The 19,289-nt window shown below is 40.3% G+C and overlaps 1 protein-coding gene across 2 annotated transcripts in view; it reads right to left on the bottom strand.

The window, feature by feature from the left end:
* Positions 1–19,289, bottom strand: part of LOC117953784 (rho GTPase-activating protein 29-like) — a 30,298-nt gene that overhangs the window by 2,154 nt on the left and 8,855 nt on the right. Inside the window, exons 3-21 of one of the 2 annotated variants that reach the window (XM_034887105.1) lie at positions 17,293–17,436; positions 12,165–12,261; positions 11,837–11,909; positions 11,485–11,545; positions 10,722–10,871; positions 10,291–10,355; positions 10,043–10,153; positions 9,464–9,544; positions 8,872–9,039; positions 8,474–8,611; positions 7,360–7,547; positions 5,695–5,864; positions 5,255–5,389; positions 4,635–4,733; positions 3,587–3,750; positions 2,981–3,169; positions 2,660–2,797; positions 2,126–2,358; positions 527–827 (exon numbers count right to left, since the gene is read on the bottom strand). In XM_034887105.1, the coding sequence (XP_034742996.1) occupies positions 527–827; positions 2,126–2,358; positions 2,660–2,797; positions 2,981–3,169; positions 3,587–3,750; positions 4,635–4,733; positions 5,255–5,389; positions 5,695–5,864; positions 7,360–7,547; positions 8,474–8,611; positions 8,872–9,039; positions 9,464–9,544; positions 10,043–10,153; positions 10,291–10,355; positions 10,722–10,871; positions 11,485–11,545; positions 11,837–11,909; positions 12,165–12,261; positions 17,293–17,436 (2,705 nt within the window). Of the gene's footprint in view, positions 1–526; positions 828–2,125; positions 2,359–2,659; positions 2,798–2,980; positions 3,170–3,586; positions 3,751–4,634; positions 4,734–5,254; positions 5,390–5,694; positions 5,865–7,359; positions 7,548–8,473; positions 8,612–8,871; positions 9,040–9,463; positions 9,545–10,042; positions 10,154–10,290; positions 10,356–10,721; positions 10,872–11,484; positions 11,546–11,836; positions 11,910–12,164; positions 12,262–13,251; positions 13,541–17,292; positions 17,437–19,289 lie in introns of those variants that run through there. The other variant, XM_034887106.1, reaches the window with a different exon arrangement.

The raw sequence follows: 19,289 nt of genomic DNA, 5'->3' as shown, positions 1-19,289 counted from the left end.
ATATATATATGTATATAATATATATCCACTGTTGGACTCACAATGGACAGTTTGGAAAAAGAAGCAACCTTTATGCAGCAGAACAAGAGATATCCCTTTTTTATTCCATAGATTCTTCTTCCATGTTCAAAGTTGGAACCTACACAACCCACAATGCTACTCGACTTCCAACAGGTTATCCAGAGATTCAGGTGTGTTATACTAGTATCAACTGATGTAGCCTAGAGCTTCTAACTTAAAACAGAGATGAGGAGTGGGTTACAGAGCTCTGGTATCCTCACTTCTATCTAACTCCCCTCCCCTGGATAATTTTTCATTTCATTTAACCTGTAGTCCCGCTGTAACGTCAAGTAAAGTCAAGTTACATCACGAGGCAATTTATCAGACTTCATGTGGCTCACTTTGGAGCCGCAAAAGGCTTTATAAAAGTTTTTTATTTTTTACACATTTTTCCCACTTGACTGTTTGCATTCTGTACATCATGACATGAGAGCAGCATTAATCGCAACCTTAAATCCCTCCTCACCTCTTTGATGTCCATCAGGGAAGTGGAGTGTCTGCTGAGCCGCTGCAACTTCTCTTGAGGGGTGAGTCTGGGGGACGCCTGGCCAGTCGTGGTGATGTCAGAGCCAGACAGAAGTGAGGTGTCAAAGACCGCTTGGAAGTGTCGCACCAGCAGCTCCACCATAAGGGCCTGGTAGGGGTAGTCCACCAGGGAGGACAGGGACACCTCAGCATCTGTCTGACGTGGCTTGACCAGCGTGGGGCCAAAGATAATGCCCAGGTTACTCGCAGTCATTTTGTTCTCCTCTGCCTGCTCAGTCACTCTGAGGTAGTAAAGAGTATTGATCAGTTTAATTTGTAAAAGACATATTTAAGGTATTGTTTAAATTTTGTATCTGGGTTGTAAGGAACAGTACATTGACTTAGAATCACAGATAGATTTACATTCTGCAAATTAAAATTAGCGGGTCAGTGTTTCCATGGCGAGATGTAGGTAAAGGTTTCACTGAACAAGCTGCTAACAATCCAAAGCACTTTTAAAACATGTGATTTGCGGTGCGTGGATTTTTCTTAAACTGAAACGGTACGGTGTGGTGCATGAATTTAAACGGAGAATAAACAGTATAAGCTCTGAAGCTTTCGGTCTATGTATGCAGTTTTAGTGAGTCAGAGATAGAGTTAGAGAACCTGCCGGCCTCGTCAAGATCTCAAGTTTGGGAAAACTCTGGTTTCCCGGTGAGTTATAGTAGTGCAGGCAAGAGAGGGGTGGATAAGACAATTGTTGTAAGATTAGTGTTACGTTTCCAGCATTGTGGCTCCTAACCGTAACGTTAGTTGGGACAGACACCTTGTTTCTACAGGCTAACTATATCAGCTTTAGCCAGGCAGGGAGCAGCTTTCTGGGGTGAAAAATGGCCGTGAGACGTTGTGATGACGTTGCATTAATGAGGTATTTTAGTTTTCCTTTGCAGAGAACAGAAAAGCTGTATTTTCAGTTTTATAGCCAAATGTCTTATTTTGTTTACAAGTTCCAGAGGGAGTCTGGAGATGATGTGGATACTTCTTGTTTATGGTTTACATCTTACTTTACACACTACAAGCTGTTGCAGCTAGCTAAGGGGAGAGACTTTATGACGTCAGGCTGTACCACCTAAGACATGCACAATAAAGAAAAACTGCCTTCTGCATTTTTGTTTAGCTTTTCCCTCCATTGTAGCGAACTCATACCGAAGCGTGATGTCTGAACTGAGGTATGAACCGAACCGTGACTTCTGTGTACCGCTCAACCCCTACATGTGAGGATCTTAAAGTCTTTGCAATTAGTCTAGCAACTACAATTAAGAACACCACATTCTGGGCTAGAAAATAATCCAATGTAAATATTAGGGACCCAAGCAAAGAATCTTCATTCTAAAAATACTGGTACTGGTGGCAGATTTTAAAACCAGACTATGAATAGGGCATGAGTTTTAAGCATTTCATAATACTTCCTCTGTGCTAAAAGGAAGTCTCTGTTTCCCTTTGAGTGTTATGAGGAAGTTTGCGCATCAGTACATTTGTGCAGAGAGCAACAGACAGAAATCCTTACAATGGACTAGCTCCAAGTGTTTAGAGCTCTTACCTGTTTAGGTGTGCTATAAGGAAGCGCAGAGTCCTGTAGTTGGTAGTAGGCAGCTGGTGGAGAAGGTCTCTGATCTTGAAAATGACTCTGTTGAGCTGGACGCTTGTCCCACCTTTCTCTCCTGCATGGGTGCTCTGAGGTTTATCAGCCTCCTCCACAATCACTCTTTGGCACTCTTTGGCCAAGCCGATAATGTCGTTGTAGTATCGATACAAGATCAATGGCTCTGGTAACTGTACACAGAAGGGAAACCGTGATGTGTTTTGTGTTCTTAGCAGTGGGAACTGTTGTGTTAAGAAACCACAAGTGAATGTACAGTATAATGAATAAAATTATTGTTTTAAATAAGTACAAATAGAAGAGTCAAAGCCAAAAGGTAAACATCTACATCCCAAGTCAAAGCAGTATCTTTTACCAACTGCGTTGTTAAAAAAAAATAAGAATGTAACTTGTACAATTTTACATACCAAAATATGCATTATAATATTTGCCCGCTAATTTTAAACAGCTGTTCAGTAAAAATGTAAGACCCACCTGTCTCAAGTAGAGTTTTAGGACATTGCTGATGTCGTGAGGTGAAAGATCAGACAGCTCAACCAAGTCCTTCCCATTTTCAAAGGCCTGACAGAGCTTCTCAACACGGGATTTGGCACCATTCACTCGATAAATCCCCTAGGAATAACAAACAGGTGCACAGATTGGTACATTTTTACCATAACGGTTAATCCTGACACATCCAGGTAAGATAATAATATATCAAATATAATATCAAATAATTAAAACATGTATGGCTTGAAAAGCACTCCAATCTAAGATCAAAAGATAAACATAAACAAATACACTGTGTAAGTTTACCTTGATGTTAAGGGCTCGACACTCAATCTCAGACGTGCATTTCTTGATGAGAAAAGGAATACCATCCGGGCTGTTCTTTGCTGCTTGGGTAAAGTCGATACCGAACAGGTGAAGTCTACCTTGCAGCTTTTTATGGCCACATTGGATTGCAAGCGTCTCCAGACACTTCTTATGGCAGGCCAGGGAGCACTGGCAAAGAAAACGAGACAGAAACAGCTAAATTAGGAAATATGAAGTAGCGGATTGATTAATACTTAGATTAAACAAGTTCTCACAAAAAAAAAACAGATTTAGTATTTGTTTTTTGTCTCTTTGTCCTTTATCAGTTTTTGGTCTTTGCACCATATTGTTTTCTTGAAATTCAAGTCTGCCAGCAAATGGCAACACATAGTGGCTATGCCCTCTAACATTTTCCATCTCTACTACATACTGTACTTCTTTAAGTAGTTAAATGGTTATTTGCAATTGCTGCAATGTTCAAGATAATTAGGCAGCTATAAAATTAACCAGCTTATGCATCATGAAAAAAACATGTCCTGCTAATCTATTCTGCATATAAACACACCGTTATCATTTGTCTAGCTTAAGAAAGAGTATGTACTGTACCTCCTCACACTCAGCCCCATGGAAAACCACCAAACTATCACACTCTCTGCACTTAGATGGGGCTCGTAGTTTTCTCAGTTTATGGGTTTGAGCAGCTTTGGACATCTGAGCATTTCGGAAGGGACCCGGAGAACTGGCGGTCTCTGTCACCATCTCTGCCAGACCTAAAAATCAGAGGCACTGATGAGGAAACTTACTAGACAGGTGACTTCATGCTGAATTACTGTTAGTTCAAAGCAGAAAAAAACTGAACCTCTGTGAGGACAATTAGATTGTTCATTTATGTCCAGAGCCCCGCCCCTTTCGAAAGTCATTGGTCAATAACTTACAAAGTGATTGAGATATCTACATGCTTTACACAACTTGTAATAAGCTTGAGCCATTGATGATTCACTGAAGATTCGGGGGCAATCGGAGCTACGGTGTAGAAGGAGATCTCCAAAAATGTATTGTAGATTTTCGAGGCGGACCTTAATGGTCATTGAGGCTTTTTTGTAAAGCACATTAAGCTGCACCTGTGCGAGAAATTTCAAGTCAATCGGACTTACGGTGTGGGGGACGTGGCCTTTCAGAGTGTGCATTTTGAAGCCTTAATTACAGCGCCACCATGTGGCCGAATGGGTTCCTATTTCTACTGAAAACATGCACACCATTTCCAGTTATTCCCCAGTTTCATGCTTCAGAGCTCCACATAGATACAGGAAGTGTAAGCTGAGGCCATACGCCCAAACTAACATGACCACAATCTGTGCAGCTCTGTTGAGTGTCAAAACATTTGATGTAAGCAAAACTCACACACCCAGAGTCAGGTCCATTAAAATAATACACTATATGAGGAGTGCATTAGTCTCTCTTAAATCTCTCACAATTTCTCTTTCTCAACTTCTTGGTCACATAAAGGGACCTTCTGACTGACTGTGTTACTGCAGATACACACCCAAAATTGGTATACACATTAGCATGCATCTGTCTGAGCAGAAGGGGACACAATAAACATAAAGACAGCCACAGATATACACACAGCCACAGACACACACGGACACCTCACCATTGTCTGAAGGTGATGGTGGCTCTCTCTCATCCAGGTCATCGGCAGAAGACATGGTCCCAGTGGAGGGAGTCCTCGGCAGCCGTCGTTTGAAGTCACCTGCACATATACATGTGAAGGTCATGACTTCTAATTGTAACAGTAAAGCGTTATCACAGATTGGTACAAGGACAATTTCCCAGGCCACTGCTGAGAACAGATAAACTTTAGTGCTATACCTGAGTAAATTTAGTGTTGAATAAGTCATAGCGTAGCACAGTGTGGCTAGTAGTTTCAGCTGTAGAGGGAAGTGCACTTAGTGATGAGCAGTGTGTGGGTCTGGTGTACAATGAGGAACTTACACTAAAAAGATTATAATAAGAAGAAATACATTATGAGCGCCTACTTTAGCTTTTTGATTTGAATACAGAACCTAAGCTAATTTCACTTTTCTGTTTTCCTCTTCTTACTGTCTTTATTATCTTCCTTAAAATAGGATTTATAACATCTTTTAAGTGGGATGATTTAGGTGTTTTTACAATATGATTTAGTGATCTTATTTGCACAAATGTTCATCTGCATGTGCCAATTAGACTCCACGTTTTTATAAATAACTAAAGTTTAATGGAAAATCCTCTTACCTGGACTGGCGGTGGGGGAGTCCATGGACCTCGACTCGCTGCTGCCCCCCGCACTCTCTGAGTCACTACACATCCCGCTCTGGCTCCCCTGACTACTGGAGGCCCAGGCTCTCTGCGTGACCTGGCTTTTCACTGCTGCAAGAGAACATGCAGACCATCAGTCACATTCAGACTAAATAACAACAGAGAAATACAGATGAATGAAGCTTCCTGTTTAGTGATATTCTTAGCGTCAGTTTCAGTTATTTTCAGAGACAAGTGCTCACACAGATATTTTAGACTCATGACGAGTAAGAAGCACACAGCTGTTTGGATTTTAGTCCTGGTGCATTTCCATGACTCAGAACAGGGCAAGTCCCTCAAAGGTTCATAGAAGGATACATTGTTTGGCTTGTGATCCTTTGAATTCACAATAATGCCGTTTATAACTGAGTGAGCACCTTGTGTGTCCGTACTGCTGCTGGACCTCGGCTCGCTGATGTTTGCAGCCCGGTGTAGGGGACTATCAACTTCATCTCCGCTCATCACATCACCGGAGGTGATGGATGCCTGCGAAAGGTTGCCATGGGAGGAATGAGTGCTGCCCACCGACCTTTTGTTAAACACAAACCTGGGGAAATAAAGTCAGTGTTTAAGGTTACGTGTGATGACTTTACCATTAGGCAAGATTTACTTTGTCCCAAAGCTGAGTATTTCACAGTTACACAGTGTGTGACAAGAGTGTGGATTAACACCAGTGACTCAACCATTACTTCTTCAGGTACTGAGACTTTGGGCTTTCATTTTCTGATGTTATCTGGTTTGCCAACACCCACCACCAATAAACCATGCATTTTGAATTACTTGAGCAGAGTGGTATAAAATACACACACACACACACACACACACACACACACACACACACACACACACACACACACACACACACACACACACACACACACACACACACACACACACACACACACACACACACACACACACACACACACACACACACACACACACACACACACACACACACACACACACACACACGCACGCACACACGCACACACGCACACACGCACACGGCTAACCTAAGCTGTCTGGGGACCCAATGTTTTTCTAATTTCATAATTGCTAAAAGATGTTTATAAAAGTCAAGACGTCAACAATTGTTTGTCATGAGAAACTTCAAAGAATTTCCAGAAATGAAAGTTGTGCATGGGCAAGACTAAGACCGAAAGAAAGGATTAGGAACAGAAACAGAAATTAAGAGCAGTCAGCAGACCACTGCAACATCTAATGCCACGTCAAACACATCAGTGGCTTCACACTAGTGGAAGTACAAACTTGCCTCAAGCAGTAAAATAGCATGCCTTTTTTTTTCAATTTTTTTGTCAACACTTGACGTGATTTAAGCTCTACTGTACCTTATAGAGCTACAACATCGTCATTACTCCTACTATTAACCCAGTACTCACAAAGTGAAGCATTGTTTACTCTCTTAGCGGTAACAAGTGTGCATGTGTGGGGGAAGCTGATTCTGCTTTGACCCCAAGTAGATTTTTTGGGACAGCTCTAACCCAGAGCCAAACTCTCACGCTCACAATCTCCCCTGCTGCATTCAGCCTGCTCCACAGATATTTCCTGAGGAAGGGCAACAGATTCAACATGCATTCTCTCTCTCTCTCTCTCTCTCTCTCTCACACTCTCTCTCTCTCTCTCTCTCTCTCTCTCTCTCTCTGCTGAAAGAACTATGCTATGAAGAAAATCTGAATAGGACGGAGTTACTTACAGATATTTTGTAACACATTAAACACCTTCAATCCTGAAACTATGACCTCAGCTGGACATTGACTGTGTTTAGACTACGAGCACAATAAAACATGATAAAAGGACTGAAGCAAGCAGGTTTCATAAGCTAAAAACTGAAGATACTTGCACAAAGGTGAAAATGAAGTCTGACTTTTAAAAAGGGGCTGATGTCCTGTTTCGCAAAATGTAATAAAGCCTTTTTATTACTTTCTTATTACTTGCCTAACACTTTCATTAACATTATTCCTGAGTATAAATACAGATATGTTCTGTATCTTATTGTATATATGCACATTCCTTGATACCTGGTATTGTCAGAAGAGGTGGAGTCTAAGTGCATACGCTCTTTAGGCAGATTTTTGGGCAGGTTCCGGACGAACTCAGCGTAGCATTCACCCGGTTCGTACAACTTGGCACTCTCACTCAGTGCCTGGTAGTGGGCAGGGAGCGATACAGTCTGGGCCTGCTGCATCTGAAACCAGTTTACGGTCACCTAAAGAGTGACAGATCATTTAATAAAGATGAATCATCCGTTTTTTTTCAATTCTGTGGACACAATTTGATTACCCACTCCAATCAAAATAATGTACAGCGTATGTCAAATAGCTTGGTGTGGTTTTCTCAGCTTATAAATGCCTTTAACTTAGATAACCCAAGCAAATGTTTTAACTTGACTTTCTATGCAACCTTAAAATCCATGTAATTAAAAAAATCTGTAGCCTAAAAGTTGCACAGCAGATAGCACATGAGGTCAAGAGCCTGACATCAATCATTTAATTTAATTAATTACGTATATTGTAACTCCTTATAGAAGACTTTGAGTTATAGAAAATCAGCAATTTGTGTTTCTTAACTTAACTTATTTAAAAATAGGGCTGCTCTGTATCATATCAAACCATTTAAAACATACATTTGGTGATGTTAGTGATGTGGAGATTCAGTCTGCCTAAATGTAGGACAAAGACATAAAAACTCTTTTGTCCCAGCTGCTATAGGCTTTTTCAACAAGTCAATGTGAGGTGTGGTCTTTGTTTTTGTTGTCTTTGTATTTATTTTTAGATGTATGGCTGTTGTTTTGTATAACCTGTGTGTTACATGCTGCTGCACAACAAATTGCCCCTAGGGGATAATAAAGACTCTTGAACCTTGAATGTTAAGCGTAAGTCCTTGTATCCAAAAAATCAATTGAAATTCAATTTAAATCAAAGTTTAAGTGTTATAGTTAACAATTTATAATACATCCTACATATAAAATATTTATGTTAAAAAAAACTAAGGCAAGGCAGCTTTATTTATACAGCCAGTTCAGCACCAAGGCAATTTAAATTTCTTTACATAATAACTAATTGTTATTGAACAGTTCAGTTTCCTGGCTTGTTAGCTGACTGTTAATATCCTAACAATGTACTGTCCACTCACAGCTTTAAGTGTGAGGTCACACTGGAAGACCATCTCTCGGATCTGTGTGAGGATGGTGCTCTTGGCGTTGGTCAGATCCATCCTCCTGACGCCTGCGTCAGCCATACAGCTCTGGTACTGGTCCTGGGCCTCCTCCGCCTGACCACAACAACGGATACAGAAAATAGTGTGAGCAGGTGTACTGTAAAATGCCAATTAATAAGATAAATACAGTAAGTGTGCATGAATTCAACTACAATGAACTGCTGCAAAGACAGTTTTGGCGGTTTTAGAGATACATGCCTATATTAATTGTCCAGGTTTGGTAAACCGCACCTATCAGGTGCTCTGAGTAGGCTGAATCATTCAAAAGATTTTTATCATACCAATTACTTCCCCCTAACTTCTCCCCCGGCTACCTTCTGCATAGCCTCCTCTTCCAGCTTCCTCTTCTTCTCCAGCTGTTTGTTACCAGCATTAGACTGCTCCTCCTGGGAGCGGTTGGTAGATGAGTGGGCTTTCTGGTACTCCTCTCTCCTCTGGGCCTTCAGCACGCGTGCCTTACGCAAGGCTGCATCTGCCTCTTGCTGCCAAAACCACACAAGATGCACCACAAAAGCCCATGTGATTTAAATGTGACATAGGTGTGCAACAGTTAGTATAAACCTAATCGGGTATGCTTTTGTGGTTGATTAGTCGTGTCTGTGAAGTGACAGTATTATGTGTGAACAGCCAGGGCATTGAGAAATAGTGGGATTATGAAACAAAGAGAACAAAACAGAAAGAAAACGTGTTTGTCATTACCATTCCAAAAAGAATATTCTTGTACAGTATACCACTGATGAACGTTTTAAATCTATTTCGTGGTTTTGCCAAATTGTATTCCATGAAGTTAGCTGTACTGACAACATTGTAACATGTACTGTGGGTTGCTGCTTTGTCTGTAATGCACAAAGGAAGACAGGTTGCATTTTTATTGAGTGTGTGTTGAAACAGGAACTCATTAGGTACCATTTTCTTTTGCTCCCTCTGCCACTGCTCTTTGATGTCTTTCCTCAACTTGTCAAGTTCATTTTTACGGGTCAGAAGAGGCTGAAAAAAGATGGAAGTTTAACAATTACACTGAAAACCAACATTTTGAAAGACCTCAAAGAATACGTTTATTCTCAAAACCTTTAAGTGCGTTATCTATATCAGAGGTGCTTGTTTTCTGATCAGCATGTGCTACTGAATTTTACTGAAGGTTTTCTAACTTAAATTGCGAGAAGTCTTGGGCTGGACAATAGCGGGATAACAAGAAATACAAATAAAGATAACAAATTAAAAGAATTACTGACTTGAATGTCTTGTGGTAAAAATTGCGCTTTAAGAGTGCTACATTTTGCACAGGAGGCACAGTATTTCCCTGTGGAGGTCTGTTATTTAAGCGCACTCTAAATGTCATCATTCCTCAGCTCCATGAGACTTTTTTCTTCCAAATGCTGACATGTATCCAAAAGTATTACATTTCCTTGTCAGAAACCAACTAGTTTAAAGTCAGACGTAAGGTAACAGACATAAGTGCCCTATGTCCAGTCTACTTCTTCTTACCTGTATGAATTTATTGGTCTGAAGAGCCAGTGCAGTTTGAATAAACAGCTGTTTGTATTCAATTTCGTTCTTGAATGTGGAAACGTAGATATCACTGAATGGCATGTAGTCCTTAGAAAAATGAAGAAATTAACAACAGAAAAACAATTACATTACAATATTTATTTGAGTAAAGACATCAGGTTAACAGTTCTATAAGAATTACATTATAAATAAATGAATTAATATAAAAAAGGCTTTTCTGTTACCTGTTGACTGGCCAGTGTCTTAGCAGACTCAGCCATTTTGGCATAACCTTTGGCATACTCAATATCTGAAGGACAAATAGTTGTACAAAACAATTAATCATGTCTGTAATCACTGTCAAATAATGATTGTGTATTTTTAGGGATAAAAGCATACTGTGTATTTCAACTAATTACATAATGCTGGTCCAGAACAAACATAACACAACCTCAATTAACTGTCAAAAGGCTATTAATGGCTCGGGGGTCTTTTTGCACAACATTGCTTCAGTCCTGGGCCAAATAAAAATTACAGATAACTCTTTGATTTTTTTAAACTGCACTCTAACACAAGACGGGTGAATTTGTAGCAGATCTATATCTACTATAACGTCCCGATGCTGTAACCCTCTGTTTTTCGACCCAGTGCACTGTCAATAGTCTCAATGTCTCACCCATAGCGAGTCGTTTATCCATCCAGGCCAGAAGGTCTTTGATGTACTTGGACCAGGTCTTGGCGTAGAGCAGAGCAGACTCCACCCCGCTTTCATTCTTCAGCAGGGTCAAGTCAACTTCTTCCTCCCGTGGCAACGCCACCTCTGGGCCTAGGGAGGCAGCAGAGGGGACACACATATCAAAACAAAGTAAATCGAAACACATAGGATCAAGAAAATGGCCAAGTGTTGTACTGATTTGTCCCAGTTCTGCTATCACAACAGACATGTGGGGTGGGGGGGGTAAATGAAAAAAACACATTTAGGTTAACGTTGACGGTGTAGGAGGATATGAAAGTGCCGGGCATCTTTTCAAATAGTCTAGCATCATTAGTTTTGTTTTACTGGCTACACTGTGTTGCACCTCTCCAAAGCCACGAACCCCATGTGTTTCCCATCCCACATGGAACTACTCCTAAACAGGCAAGGAATGCCAGATATGTGGACAGAGAGAGGAAAACGAGCAGCTAGTTTTAAAAAAAAAAGCAGCAGAAATAACAGGGGTGTAAGCAGAGGGTTAGGGCGGGTCTACCTCAGGCATTCAAGAGTCTGGGGCTTAAATCACTCAGCTTACTCACAAGCTGACTCTCAGGGCTGCCCTGGGCTAAAAAGCAACCGTTAAATGCCTTGTAAAGCAGACATTAATCCCTATTACTATTCAGGATTCATTTATTTTACACCCACGTTGCTCAGATGTATGTGACCGAATGTGAAAAACACTTACCCACAAGTTCATTTTTCTCTGAAACGTATTCCTCAGGAACCACGGAGACATTATCAAAAGACTGTGAAAAAAGACATTTCAGATTATAAGGAGGGAATAGCAGACATACAATCAAAGTCAGACATCAGAAGCAGCTGGGTTTTCAACACCCCAATTAAGTACAGAAAGAAAGTCTTTAAGTTTTTTGTTTTGTTTTTTTTCCCAAATGGAGGCGTAGTAAAATTACTGCTTTAAGTGCACCCTTTTGAAAACTGTCATGTTTGAAAACAAAGCCTTAAAAAAATTTAAAAATATATATATAAAAAGAATTTAGCTGGCCTGAAGACTGGGAAAAGAAAAGATGGTGTCTCACCCTGCTTCTCCTGGTCTGGGGGATCCCCAACCCTGAGCTGCTGTCTACATCGCCCATAAGGAAGTCAGAAACTCTGAGGGGAAGATGTGAAGATTTAAGTCAAAAGTACAGATTGATATGGTCAAAATTGCAATCTATTCAGTAATGGGGCTTGAAAAATGCAACTGCAAAGTATGTGGTCGGTAACTCCGATCAAATAAACAAAAAGCAAATCTACAATTCAAAAACATAGGATGAATAATTTACTCAAGTCAACTCTACTCTTCTTACGCACAAAAAGTAATACGAATCTAATGGTGGTGAAAACGTTTACAGACATTGTACTCACACATTGCCAAATGTGAATGCCAAAGTGTCAATGGATGTGTGTATCTCGCCAAATATAGCTTTTGTGTTTTCTGTGTTCACTTCCTTGAAGTTGAGGCCTGTGGAGAGAGATAAAACACACAAGAACTTTAGCCAAAATTAAATTGTATAACAAAAAGGCGCCCGGATTGCTCAATTGGTAGAGCGGGTCGCTATAAAGGTTTTCTCCTCGATGCAGCGGGCCTGGGTTCGACTCCGACCTGCGGCCCTTTGCTGCATGTCATCCACCCTCTTTCATGTCTTCAGCTGTCCCTGTCAAAAATGAAAGCTTAAAATGCCCCCCCAAAAAGAAAAAAAAAAGCATTTGCTGGATGATGAGGTCCCACCAATATAATTAACTCATGGACAAAAGATCAAAATAGAATAAAAACCATGCATGTAATTTGCTTCAATGTATTGTTTTTCCCTTCTTTTCTTTGTACAATCATGATTAATAGAGCCCATAGTTAACTGTGTGGGGGAGCGGTTTATCGCCTCTACAAGATGTTTCAAGTAAATGTTGACATTCTCCTCGACGACACAAAAAAAACCTGAGCGGTTACACAGGATCGAGAGTCTTAAAGACAACACTATGAAAAACTGTGTACCGAACACGTCTCCCAACCAAATGAGAAATGCCTTCTTATGTAAAGCTTCAAAGAACTTCACGGATGTGTTTTAAGAATTTAGAAAAAAAATCCCAAATGTTCATCCCTTTGTTCCAGTGTTTTATAATCCGTAGACAATCTTCCATGTTCATCTTGCACATAAAAGGCAATCCATCATACACATTCTGTACTTTGAGATCTATTGACAGCCAGACGTCCACCTATTTTAGAACCGTAAAGCCATCCGAGCATGATAAATCTTCGAGAATGTGTGCACAGAGCTTTCCTTTTCAGGGAACGGTTTCCTCAGCAAGAAGATATTTGCAGCGAGAAATCAGAGGAACCGAAGACACAGTGAAATCCGACTAAACTGAGTACTTCCTCTCTGCCCGCAACAGGAAACACTCACACAGCTTGAGATCTGCGACATGTAACGCTAAACTAAACTTTGACAACTCTTACCTTTTTTTCTCTGTTACCTCGCATTATTGTCTAGTAACTGGGACCAGAAAAAAAAAATTCCAGTTTCCATTCTGCTTTCTAGTTTTTGTGCTTCCATTTTCTCTTCATGACAACAAATTCAATCCATGTCAGGGGTGGTTGGGTAATTGTAACTTTCCCACCTATGACGAAGCATAAAAAGGTCATGGCATTCTGGGATGAGGCAGCAACCCCACAACCTAGGGAGACTCAAAAGAGGGAGACCTCGAGGTGCAGGTCTCCCTGCCGTGCACCTCCCTGGCCCTGAATGCTAGCGTACAACTCTGCGCCGACTTCTTCCTCAGGACATCCTGTGGGTCTCATAACAACGATTCCAGAGCTCTGCCCCCCTTGTCACGTTTGAAATATGGAAACTGCATCATTAAAGTACAGGGGCCATTGTTTTCTGACAGTTAAGTCGTAACTGGAACAATTAGACCATAAAAATGTGTTTGGTGAGTTAAAAGCAGGTCTGATAATGTTCAGATGGTTCTGACTTTAAAATACTCAAATATAAAAGATTTATAAGATTTTAGATTACTAAAGGCAAACTAAAAGACAATAACCAATAAAAAGAGTGCCCATTATGAACATGCTTTACTTAGATTAAATAAATCTAAAATAGGTTTATCTGCATAGAGAAAGAAAAGTGCATTTAGCATACAAGATTGCCCTGCAGTTCCTCAGTAGTGACCAGGCAGTAGGGCTCTGCACGACATGAAGAAAATATCTAATTGCGATTATTTTTGACTGATTCCGCAATTGCGATATGATTCACGATTTTGCTAGGAATGATCATGTTTGTATCATTATTCTCATTTTCAGTGACTAATATTACATCTTAAAAGATTAAAATGATTATAGTGGGATTTCTGCAAGGATCTGTACCAAATTAAGATGTTTTCTGTAGTCAGTAGGATAGGATAGCCCAAGACGTCTCTGCAGCACCAAAATAATCATTCAGAAGGGTTCGACACATATTTTGCCTTTCACAAATATTGGTTTGAACTGGTTTGAACCAATGACTTTGAAATGGTCATATCTTGACATAAACAGAGAGAAAGTACAGGCAACAATAGCTGTCTCTGTCTGACATGAAATCGCATTGTATAGCTGAGTGGAGCTGAACATGTTCTCTACATTTTCTAGTAAATGAAAAAGAGTGGTAAAAAAAACAATAGTAGGAGAATAGTTTGAGTGGATAACAAGTAAATGTAACTGGCATTCCAAACTAGTTTGACAACCATGTGTTTGGAGACGGCGGGAGGAGGACTTTTTTCTAGTAAAGTCTGGCAGCTGTCCAAATGCCCCAGGTGTCATGAGCATCAAAGAACAACGTGAGTGAGGAGACGACACACTTTGAAGGCACGGAGACGCACAAGGCCTGTTATCATCCAAACCTTTGAGTCCTCATCTCTGATGTCTCACTGATTCCTTCCTCTTTCAGCCTCTCCTTTTCAGTCCTCCACTGACTGTGTATTGAGTTACCTACTGGCCATTAGGAACGGTGTGCGTTGTACCCCCTTATGGGACAGGCGAATGTACAAGTTTCCACTTTACAACTAGATATGCAACTACTGTATTTACGGTAAGATTCAATAACAGGGCTTTCCTTATTAAATAGCAACGATGGCACGCTGCGCCGCCATACCGACGTTACAGTATCACCATCATTCAAAGTCCACCGGGTCTGTGCTGTGTTCAGGTTGTTCCGCAGTTTTGTTCTGCCATCCGTCTGCATTCCAGACTCGCAGATTTTACTGTCTCCACAAGTACTTGAAAGAACAATCGGGGGTTTATTAGCTTGTATCTGCCTTCTACTCCAAGCACTCCTGCAATTAAACTCCATGCCTTCTCTGTTCTGGGATTATCCTTATAAAAAGGATCTGGGATGTCTATCATGTTTTACCACCTCTGAGATGAATCTCTCGTCTCTGTGGTGTTGTAGAGGAGACGTATACCATACTGGGAGGTGTCTTTTGGTAAATTGACTGGATGCCGTAGCTTTTTCCTTCCTGCCTGGCTGTTTGAAAGCCAAGCAGCTCACAGGAAACTAGACCTGGCGTGTAATTTTAGCGGGGAGCGGCTTCACTTCTGCGACACGCGCTGACACAGGTGGTGAAAAAATATTTTTATGCATATTTTTGTGCAATTGTTGCCAACAATATAGTAAATATCTTTGCAATACTCTTTTCTAAACCACGTCCCCCTGCCCACAAAAGTTGGTAAAACCTAGATGGAGTGATAGTACTTTGTATTTAGGGATGAATCAATCCAATTATTCTCTTTTAATAAAGATTACAATACGTCAAATCATGGTTTCTGCTCATACTGAGGCTACATCCACAATTTGTGTTTAAAATTTATGATACAGAGCCTAAATGCTTGTTTGGCTGTTTCTGGTTCAAAACATGCTTTTGTTAAATTAAACAAAATCTACATAGAGACAGACAAATGCTTTTGACATACACAAAGGGTGCTCCGATTGATCGTCACTGATCGTTATCGGCCGGTCTCCATAAAGGCCAATCAGATCGGCCGATCAGATGACGCGCTACTTGGGCAAAAAATTGTTACTACTTTAAAAAAAATGTCTCTAGTGATTGAAAGGGCCTTTTTTAGATTTTGAGCTAGGACAAAAGCTAAAATATTACTGATATATTCTCTAAACGTGTGTGAGTGTTGTGTCATGGCTTCTATTTCCAGTGCATTACAGCAGGAAGACGAGCCTAAAACACTTTACACCTCATGCCTTCTTATCTTGAAATCCCAAGATATGTGACTTTGTTTTCTTTGGTCTGCACTTTACATTTAAGTACACTTTAAGTTTGTGTAAATTAACAATGACAGATTTTTTGTAATTTATTTTGAAATAAGGCTTATTTGTAAAGCTCTAAGCTGTTTAAGGTGTGTTTCTAAAAGAGGAAGTAGAATGTTGAACGTTTCCTGTTAATGAAAGTAAACAGCTGACAATTTAGAATATATTATCTTCTGTTAATTTTAACACATCGTTGTTAAGACTATTTATTTAAATTAAATAATAAATTAATATATGATAAATATATGACATGACTAATAGAAGGCTTCAAATAGACCTGGTCAAAGCAAAAGTTGACACTTTTATTGCAGTGTCCTGCAGTTTATCATCTATTGTATTGGACTGGTGAATCACTATTATCACCATCAAAAAGTAATTTTTTGTAGTATGGACATTTTGGAATTTAAGAAAACCCCTAAAGTATACCAATTGGGGTTTTACTGGGCTTCAAAGAAACTGTCGTCTTCGAGCAAAAAGAACGTGCGGGGTACCATGGTGTCATTTTCCAATCCGTCACTGTCTGTCCTAAAGTTAGTCTAAAAAATGCCAATAATTCCTTTGGCCAATCTACTACTGGATCTCATCTGTTTCCTCTTTGCATTCTAAACATTGTCAAAGCACGACTCCATGGACTACACATGCAGAAACGCATTGTTAAGGAGTAGGTGGCAACTCAGATAGCGAGATAGGGCAGGTGAGCTGTCAAACAACCGCACACCTCATGAAACGGGGAAAAGACTGAAGACACGTGGATGTGCTGGATTAACCAGCAGACTACCAAGGGGCCTCTACACTCGTTGACATATGGAATGCAAATTACAGTCATGTAGAGATTCTTGTGTGCTAGTCCAATGAAGAAATACTCTTGCAGTGGATCACATTTCTAGCAGCTCTCATTAGTCCTTTTGTGTGTATTCATTTAGGAGACGGAAAACAAATCTGTTACTTAAGTCATACTGTGGCCTTTTAGAAACAAATCTCCAACTCTTTTCTTTGGCCAACTCTAAACAAGAACAAAGCAATGAAATATTACTGCGGGGTAATTCCCACCCTGGTCTGGAAGACGCACTCGCGTGACCTTTAGCCTGAACCAGTAATGCAACAATGAAATTTCCTGCCAAGATATCTGAGAATCATCTGGGCACCTGCGTGTTTTTAACTGTATGTCTGTGTTTGTCAATGAATGCCAGTGAGTTACTACTGACCTTTGACCCTGGCAATGACCGTGCCAGCGGCTCCAAGGATGTCCACTGAGTTGAGGGTCGGGTGTTTGCTGATGACAGCTTTGAGGACGCGGAGTAACTCTGCCAAACGTTCCTGCACCACCTCCTGAAGACCTTCCAGATTCTCTGGTGAAAAAAAGAGAGAATGCAAGCAAGTTAGCCAGTTTAAGTCATGTAAGTATGAAGGCCTTGACAAGGTTAACAAAAGTTCAATTAAACCCGAAACCCAATTACCATGTACAGTTTGCAATCACACATTTTTATCTGTTAGTCAAAGTCACCACCATCACGCTACATTTTGAGTCGCAGGTTAGCCAGTGGCAAATTAATTCCTGGCATTCCATTTGTCTTAGCCAAAGGCATTACATGGCAAACGGGCCTACAAATTCATTTTGAAACAATGGAACTTTGTCATCTTTTGGCTAATAAAAACAATTTCCCACAGGGCAATCAATACAGTACATTTAATGTTTTGTTTGATCTGTGTGCATTGTTGTGAGTCCAGATGAAGCGGCAGATGGTTGTGGTTGAGAGACAGTGACTAATGCAGTTGCTGCAGCATCAAACTACGGTGATGAAACTTCTTCTCTGCTTCCTCCAGGCAGACAGTGACACCACGCACAACGGAAAGGGCTTGTCTTTGTAAACAGGTCACACTGTCGGTTACAACATTCTCCCACAGGTAGAGTTGATGAATACAGAAACGATGACGTGCTTTTTTATGCTTTTGTGGTCACAACTCGAGACAAAGTCAAACTCCTACTTTAGAGAAACATGCCAGTAAACAGAAAAGCCACTGTGGCTTTCAACATCTTAGAGTCCTGGTAGGGGTTAACTGCTAAATTTCATCTTTATTTATTCAACTTTTTACTGATCAAGCACTGAATAAATACAACTGCGGTAGAGAGTCTGAGTTTATGTATGACAAAACTAAATTAGGATGAAGAAATAAAACGTTAGCATGTTAGCTATTATGCAAGCATACTTTTTCTGTAGCACTCACTAACCATTTGAGGGACAAAAAAAACTTCATGGAGATCTTACATTTGTCTCTGTTACCAGTGAGGTTTCCAAAAAATTACACTTGAGGATGAACAGAATGGGAAAAATGCTTTTTGATGACATGCATCACTTTATTTTGCAAACCATATCGCATTCTGCTATGAAAAGCATGCCTTTCCTGTCGAACCACCCAAAACAGTGAGGAGTAGTACACCATTCCTCTGTATTTATGTGCTTTAATGAATTCTCTTCTTCACAACTTTTTAGGTCCTCCTATTTTTTCCGGAGCATTCTTACAGAACTTTTCAAATCAGTGTCCCAGTGTGTTTTACAGGCAATTATGCTCTTTGGGTAAAATAAAAGCTAAAACAAAAAACAGTGAAACTTGACAAACGAAGCAAGAGAGAAAGATAGTGTGTCTGCCGCTCTGCTCCAGGCTATGCAAGTTGGCACCAAACAATAGGTGAGTTCATATCTAACTTACTGTTTTGGATGTAGTTGGGACACCAGCTGAAAACAAAAAAGTAATCTGTTTTTCATCAAGGCCCCCCCCACCAGGCAGTAGCAAGAGATGAGAGACTGACTTTATTGAAACGTTGAAAGGAATTACAGAGAGTGTGAAAATGAGAGACTGGGTGTATTACCCATTTGACTGCCTTTCTTATTAAGACCCACACACGCACACACGAACACACACACGCACACGTGTGTTTATAAAACATGGTAGAAGAGACATAATCTACAACTAAGACAGCCCTGGCCATCTGTGACACTATTTCACAAGAATGACAAGAAATATACATGAATTTAGACACTAAGAAAGAAAGAAAAGACTCAACACAAAGACTTAAAGACACTTTCAAAAAAATACACAAAATTAAAAGGACACAAGAGAAAATAGAGGTCTATCTCGCTGATTAGAAGCTAACCGATCCCTGTGCCCTATCCTACACCCCCCAGGATTATAGAGAATGTGT

The sequence above is a fragment of the Etheostoma cragini genome, chromosome 12 (genome assembly GCF_013103735.1).
Source record: "Etheostoma cragini isolate CJK2018 chromosome 12, CSU_Ecrag_1.0, whole genome shotgun sequence".
Classification (NCBI taxonomy): domain Eukaryota; kingdom Metazoa; phylum Chordata; class Actinopteri; order Perciformes; family Percidae; genus Etheostoma; species Etheostoma cragini.
This window is presented reverse-complemented; position numbering and strand designations above follow the sequence as displayed.